Here is a 7,788-nt window from a genome sequence, read left to right on the forward strand (position 1 = left end):
TAGATCTTAGGAAGATTAGAATAAAGTAGAGTAGGAATAGGTGCTGAATTTGCCTTTACAAAATTTTGTTTCTTAGGCTTATATTTGAATTCCAGCAGCACTTACATTTGTTTGCTTCGTCTTGAATGAATAAAGTGAGATTTTGCTCATGGAATGCTAGTGGTTGGTACACACTTGTGTGCCAACCACAACACTATTCTAATGTTTCACTGAGTACCCAGGGAATTCAAATACATGGAACGTTGGACAAGCACCAGAAAAAGCTGAGCGTAGTTCGCCACAGACAAGTGTCGGGCGACCTACACCAGTCCGGCCGGCATACCAATTTTGCAACCTTCAGCAAATTCCAGTGGAATCGTGACATATGCAGCGAACCAGACTTCCTGCAAAAGGACCAACTAAATTGGACACGGGGCTAGGCCGGCCGGCCTCCCTTAGGCTGCCCGGCCCCACTTTCAACAAAACTCTGAAATTTTTCTCGTGGTGCAAGTTTGTGACCTCTGTAGCTCACTTCTCTGAGTTTTCAGTTCAAACGGCTTATGGATTAATTCAAATAAAATTTTGAACATGAAACCAAGAGAGAGATGAAATCTTTTCCTGAATCTCAACTCGTGCCTAAGTTTTATTTCTCATGGAAGTACTTACATGCCTTTGGAACTTATCTTGATATGATCATCTGATCTTTTGTCTATTGGCCCTTATGATACATTGATCCGAAATCAAGCTTGATCTAATTCAAAGTCTAGGAGGAAATTTATTTCAAAAATAAAATTATGGCAACTCTCATGCTCATGACTCCAATCCATTCCAATACCACATACATAGATGAGAAATCGCGTTTTTGATTCCACATAGCTATTTTTTACATTTTGAGCTCGTTCAAACATGTTGCCTCTCAAGTCATGCTTTGCATATCTAGTACCTTGATCATTCACGAACACGACACCAAACACTGTCCGTCAAACATGAAGATCATGCAAAGGCTCGTCATCCCCCTAAAAGAAAAAGATTACAAGAAAGTGGGTCATCATGCTCATGATCTTCATTTAAAAAAATGAGAGGGGAAAGATGACAAGAGCAAAAATATAAATGACAGACATGTGTCTTTGTTTACACTTGCACATGATCAATGTACTTGGATGGCATTGCTACTTAGAGACACATTGTTTGAATTTGCAAAATAAATGGAGAAGATAAGCATATACCTTTATTACCATACACTGTTACACATATACCCATAAGAGGGGCTTTGCAAAAAGCCTTGTGAGGATCAAACACCATGAGTGACCGAGTGAATTGGGCATTCACGAGCTTGCCTTATTTTCAAAAAAGTTTGAAAAACCTCCAAGTTCCGAGAAGGAAGGCTTGCATTGATTCTTGGTGACATGGTCTAAGGATCAATGGATGGAAGTGACGATTTTAGCCACCCAGAATCCAAGGTATGGAAGGAAAGCTAAGAACTAACCCTTATGCATATTTTGGATTCATGAAACCAGTGTTAACGCGAGATGATCACACACCAAGCCCAAGAGCCCCGTACGCCAAGCCCGGACTGCACTTGATTTGAACCAAGGCGTGCCAGTCAATTTGACCTGTAAATTGACAAAGAAACAACAAACAGTCAAATTCAAGAGTGTATCGGCTGGATTTCCGAATCACTCTTACGCGGAGTATCGGCAAGGCCCTGCCGATACAGAAAACGACAAAAGATCAGGTATGATGAGCGTGTAATAAAAGTGATTTGAACCAAAACACCTTCGCGATCCAAATTCAAGAGTGTTATTTTCTGCCTTGCAATTATTGCACCGAACGAACCAAAACACCTTCGCGATCCAAAATCGAACAGAAAATCCAAATCAGATTTGAACCACATGTCTGGATCGTATTTTTGATCTAAGGGTGATACATGTCATATTAGCCACGAAAACACTTGAACGCATTATGATACGATCAAGTCTTTTCTTATTTTTACGCTAAAGGCGATACACTTTCTGTATCGGCTATTTCAAAACCAACCGATCTTCTCGTACAATCGGCTATGCATCTACCCAAACACTTGGGTAATATTTCTTTAAATACTTGCCATTAACTGCGCTGAAAAATTCTTCTCCTTCCAATGTCTCCAGAATTTGGGGTCTTTCGTTAACCTTGTATGGCCCTTCCCACGTTGGAGACCATTTGCCGAATTTGGGGTCTTTCGTTCCTATCAGCAAGACCAGCTTCCACACCAAGTCTCCTTGGTCAAAAAATTTGGCTTTGATTTTCTTATCATACCATCGGCCCACTCTAGCTTTGTTAACCTCGATATTGATGAGAGCGTTCAGCCGATGCCCAGCCAAATCATCGGCTGTTAATTGATCTTGAAGTGTAACACGTCTAGAACCAAGCCATGTCTCCCATGGAAGTACAGCTTCATGCCCATTAACTAGCTGATATGGAGACACTTTAGTAGCCCCATGGCAAGACATTCTTTAGGCCCACAAAGCCTCATTAAGAGTCGTATGCCACTTCTTTGGCTGCTCTTCAATTTTTCTCTGAATCAACTTAATAATCCCTTTATTGGAAGCTTCTGCCTGACCATTGGCTTGAGCATAATACGGAGAAGAATTCAATAATTTAATTCCCATACTTGCAGCAAACTCTCCAAATTCCTCTGAAATAAACATACTGCCTTGATCGGTCGTAATAGTTTGCAGAGTACCAAACCGATAAACAATATGTTCCTTCACAAATTCAATCATCTCTTTGGATGTCACAGTCTTCAGAGGAATCGCTTCAACCCATTTGGTGAAGTAATCCGTTGCTACAAGTATGAACTTGTGATTCTGGATGGTGGATATTTGCCCAATTAAATCAATTCCCCATCCTCTGAATGGCTACGGCTTAATAATGGGATTCATAGCCGATGCCGGTGCTCTCTGCACATTTCCAAATTTCTGACACCCTTGACAACCTTTATAATAAGTGAAGCAATCTTCTAACATGGTTGGCCAAAAGTATCCATTTCTCTTGATTACCCACTTCATTTTGTATGCCGATTGATGTGAACCACAGACACCCTCATGTATCTCTCCCATCAAGACGTTAGCTTCCTCTTTGTCAAGGCATCTGAGTAAAACTCCATCAATCGTCCGATAATATAGCTCTCTTTCAAGCAACACATATTTAGTCGCCTGAAATCTTATCCTTCGGCTTACTTTCTTGGAGGGATTTTCCAAATACTCCACAATTTCTCTCCTCCAATCATCGGCAGGTAATTCCAATGTCATCACTCCTTCTATCGGCCGATAACCAGAAGTATGCTGTGCTAGCCGATTAGCATCTCCATTATAAAGCTTGGGTACATGTTCTATGGTTACCTTTCTGAATTCTCTCAGTAATTGGCAGCATTCTTCATGATAGACCCGTAGGATATCATCTTTACATTCATATATGCCGATCAACTGATTAACCACTAACATGGAGTCCCCAAATATTTCAATTGCATCAGCTCCGGTTTCTTGTAATAGCTGAATTCTTTTAAGCAAAGCCTGGTATTCAGCCTGATTGTTGGTAGCAGTAGCTTCTATTGGAAAAGACAACTCAAATGTTGCCCCTCGAGGTGACACCAAGACAATGCTAATACCAAATCCAACTCCACATGATGAACCATCAAAGAATAATGTCCATGGAACTAGATCAACAATCCCTAATTCTGGCCCACAGTGCTGAACAACAAAATCGGCCATGACTTGTCCCTTAACCGCTTTAGCCGATTCATATCTCAGATCAAACTCAAACAAGGCCAGAATCCGTTTTCCAATTCTCCCACTCAAAATCGGCAACGAGAGCATGTATTTAATAACATCATCTTTGCTTACCACAACACACTCAGCCGATAACAGATAATGTCTAAGCTTGGTACAAGAAAAGTATAAGCAGAGACATAATCTTTCAACAGGAGAATACCTGGTTTCAGCATCCAAGAGTCTTCTACTGACGAAATATATCACGCGCTCTTTTCCCTCAAATTCTTGAATAAGGGCCGATCCGATAGCACGCTCATCAGCCGATAAATATAACTTAAACGGCTTGTGCTTTTGAACCAACACAGGAGGCGATGTTAGATATTGCTTGATCTCATCCAACGCCCTTTGCTGTGCTTCTCCCCATACAAATTTCTGATCGGCCTTCAACTTCAATAGAGGACTGAATGGCTGTATTTTACCGGATAGATTAGCAATTAATCTCCGAATAAAGTTAATCTTGCCGATCAACGATTGAAGTTCAACTTTCGTTTCTGGAGCCACTACTTTGTTAATGGCTGCAATGGTCTTCTGACTAATTTCAATTCCCCTTTCATGAACCATGAATCCAAGAAACTAACCAGCCGACACACCAAATGCACACTTGTTAGGATTCATCTTTAATCCATGTCTTCTGGTACATTCCAAAGCTCTGCGTAGGTCGGTTAAATGTTCTTGGTACCCCTTGGATTTCACCACAACATCATCAATGTAAATCTCAACAATCTTGCCGATGATCTCATGGAAGATGTAGTTCATGGCCCTCTAGTATGTTGCTCCAGCGTTCTTCAACCCAAAAGTCATGACAATCCACTCAAACAAACCAACATGTCCTGGACATCTGAATGTAGTTTTATGAATATCTTCCTCAACCATGAATATCTGATTGTATCCAGCATTTCCATCCATGAAACTGATCACTTTATGTCTTGCAGCAGCATCCACCAACATATCGGCAACTGGCATTGGGTAACCATCCATCGGCGTAGCTTTGTTCAGATTCTTGAAGTCAATGCATACACGCAGCTTCCCATTCTTCTTGTACACAGGAACCACATTGGATATCCATTCCGCATATCAGCATTGCCTGATGAACTTTGCTTCTATTAACTTTGTGATTTCGGCCTTTATGTCTGGCAGGATCTTGGGATTACACCGCCTTGAACCTTGCTGATGTGGCCGATACCCAGGTTTGATGGGCAAACGATGTTCAACAATGGATCGATCCAAACCTGGCATCTCATAATACTCCCAAGGAAATCAATCTTTGTATTCTTTCAACAGCTTTACTAACTCTTGCTTATACTCGGGATCTAACTTAGCACTAATAAATGTCGGCCTTGGTCTATCTCCATCCCCAATGTCTACTTCCTCCAATGCATCGGCCGACGTGAAACTGTGCCCCAACTTCCCTTCATCTTCTAAGAACTCATCCATTAGGAACGGTTGGGAGAACCGACTGTTTGGATCGGTAGAAGCATGGAAGCTATGTTAACCGACGTGGGCAATGGCCCTCATGGCTGCCCTTCATCGGCCTTTGGCTTGACACGCCAAACTTCAGATCTGACTCCTCTTCTGGGAGCCTCTCTCCTTTCTCTCTCCTCCAGTGCCTCTGTCTGACGCAGTCTCTGAACTCGTCTCTTCTGTGACCTGGTCAAATCTCTTGGGCACCATCGAGGCTGATCAATGTTGTCATGAACAAGCTCTCTCTCCGGATCTCTGCGGTGTGGGTATTCATCTGGAACTTGAGCAGCGGCAGCTTGTTCAACTTGTTCGTCGGCAGAAATCCTTCCTCCTGCAGGATCACGTAGCATGGTCCTGCCCCCAGCCGATTGTGACAACCCAGGTTTTATGGGCTAAAACCATCCAGTTAAAATAATAATAATTTTGTGTTTGTTTAAAATTTTAAACCATGATTTTTAAGCAAGGGTATTTTTGTAATTTTGGAAAAGTGCAAAGTCCTTTTTATAAATTAGTTTTGCAAAAGGCAAAGTTTCAAAATTCATGAGGGGTTAAAATGCATATTTTTGTTTTTCACTTCTACCCTCATAAGAGACAAATTTATGTCTAGGGTTACCCTTGCAATTTTAAAACTTGAGTTATGTTTAGTTGCAAATAAAAGATTTGACAGATTTTAAAATAATTTCAAATCATTTGATCTAGTGAAAATTTGCACACCATGAAAGTTGTAGATCTTGAAAAATTGAGCAACTTTTATGTTGAACACTTTTTTATTTGAGCCCTAAAATAGTGGGAAATTTTGTGTTTACAGAAGACCCCCTAGACTTCCTCTAGTTTACAAATAGGTCCACCCACTGTATTTCTTCTTCCTCTGGCTACCGAAAAATAGAGGCGCCACCCCCTTGCCGCCGTTTTGGGCCACCGCCGCCGGTTCCCTGCCGTCCAGCTGCTCCGCGCTGCCCTACGTGTCGCCCAGAAGACCCCGTCGCCACCGAGCCGCCTTTGCCTGGCACCTTTTTCCCGTGCCACGCCACCCTGACCCCCCCCCCCTTGCGCTCCGTCGCCGGCCGGACTGAAACAGCAGCGCCGCCGCACCTAGCTAGCCTCCTCGATGCCCTTATCTCTCAAGCCACTGCCCAGCTCTCTCTTCTCATCTCATGCCTATAAAAGGCAGGGCAGAGCCCTTGTACGCCACAAACCCCCACAGCACCACCGCCTCCTTCCACTTTGGCGAGCTTCGGCCGCCCGTGGAACCTTCTTCTTCGGCCTCTCTTTTTCCCAATTGGTAGCACAGCAAGTTCCCTCTCGTCGCCCAGAGTCTTCTCGGCCCGACCCCCTCCGCCCTATCTCACCGGAGCACCATCTCCACCAGCACAGGGCCGCCGCCGGCCACCCTTTATCGCGGACAAGCCACCACAGGCCACCACTTCCTCTCCCAAGACCACAAATCGGTGCGCCCCGATCTCCTCTTCGTTTCCCCTAAGTTTCCCCTCACTCCCATGGCCCAGGTTCACCGGAACATGGCCGGATCAAATCTCCCACGGCCGGCCATGGCCCTGAGGACTGGATTGCTTTGATTTAGAACTCCTTAGGGTCTTTTCAGCAAAACCAGGGACCCATCTGCAATAATTGGTTTTGTTTTTACCTTTTTGTAGTGAACTTTGAAAATTCACAATAATTTGTATAAAAATCGTAAAATAGCAAATAAATACTTTTTGGAATCCTTATCAAAATCTCTATCTTTTGGAATCAAAATATGATATGTTTTTGTTAGAAATTCTTGTTGCAAAAATAGATTTATGTTTAATAGTATTTTAAGACTAGTTGTTCTTACCTTTTAAATAATTAATGTTTGAAACTATGTCATGCTATGAAATTTTTTATGGTAGCAAGTAAATATAATACTAGTATTAATGTAAAAATTTTGACCTTAATACTTGACTTTTGCTTGTTATTTCATGTGTTTTATTAAACATGATTAAGAAATGCATGTTTTATTTATATCTCATGCTCCAATAATGTGTTGTTTGTGATTTTTTAACCATGTGTTGTTCATGTTTTGAGTAGCATTGTATAAATTTTGTAGGACCAATATTAGCCTCTAGCATGGGTTCTTAAATATTTTGATATTTTATGCTTGATCCATGTTTACTTTGTAAAGTACAACAACTACTCCATCAATGTTTGTTAAATTTAAGTAATTGAATGTTGGATCATGCCATGTTTGCTTTAAGGTCTAAATTGTTTGACTTCTTTTGAATTCAAATTCTAAATTTGAATGAAGACACCTTGATGCTTAAAATAGCCAGGCATGTTATTTTACGGAGTTCCTTTGTGTTTGCTTTTACTCCATAAATGACTGCCCAGTAAGTAGAAAATGAAATGATTGCTTTCTTGGTTTGAGCTATTTTGAATAACAACTTTTTATTGAAGGAAAGCTATACTCAAGCACTTCACTAATTCCAATTACTGCATTGCATATAGAAATAATATCGCTAGTCGACAGAACGTACGAATTCATCCAGGAACCAGACGAGAATAT

The 7,788-nt window shown here is 41.6% G+C and overlaps 1 protein-coding gene across 1 annotated transcript; it reads right to left on the minus strand.

The window, feature by feature from the left end:
* Positions 1-568: 568 nt before the first annotated feature.
* On the minus strand, positions 569-6,223 carry LOC120673924. Its single transcript, XM_039954970.1, has 2 exons — positions 1,206-6,223; positions 569-995 (listed from the first exon to the last, which is right to left on the minus strand). The coding sequence occupies exon 1, from the start codon at positions 4,347-4,349 to the stop codon at positions 2,877-2,879; it is 1,473 nt and encodes a 490-aa protein (XP_039810904.1). The 5' UTR covers positions 4,350-6,223; the 3' UTR covers positions 569-995; positions 1,206-2,876.
* Between the last annotated feature and the right edge of the window lie 1,565 nt (positions 6,224-7,788).

This window comes from Panicum virgatum, chromosome 5N (assembly GCF_016808335.1).
Source record: "Panicum virgatum strain AP13 chromosome 5N, P.virgatum_v5, whole genome shotgun sequence".
NCBI lineage: Eukaryota > Viridiplantae > Streptophyta > Magnoliopsida > Poales > Poaceae > Panicum > Panicum virgatum.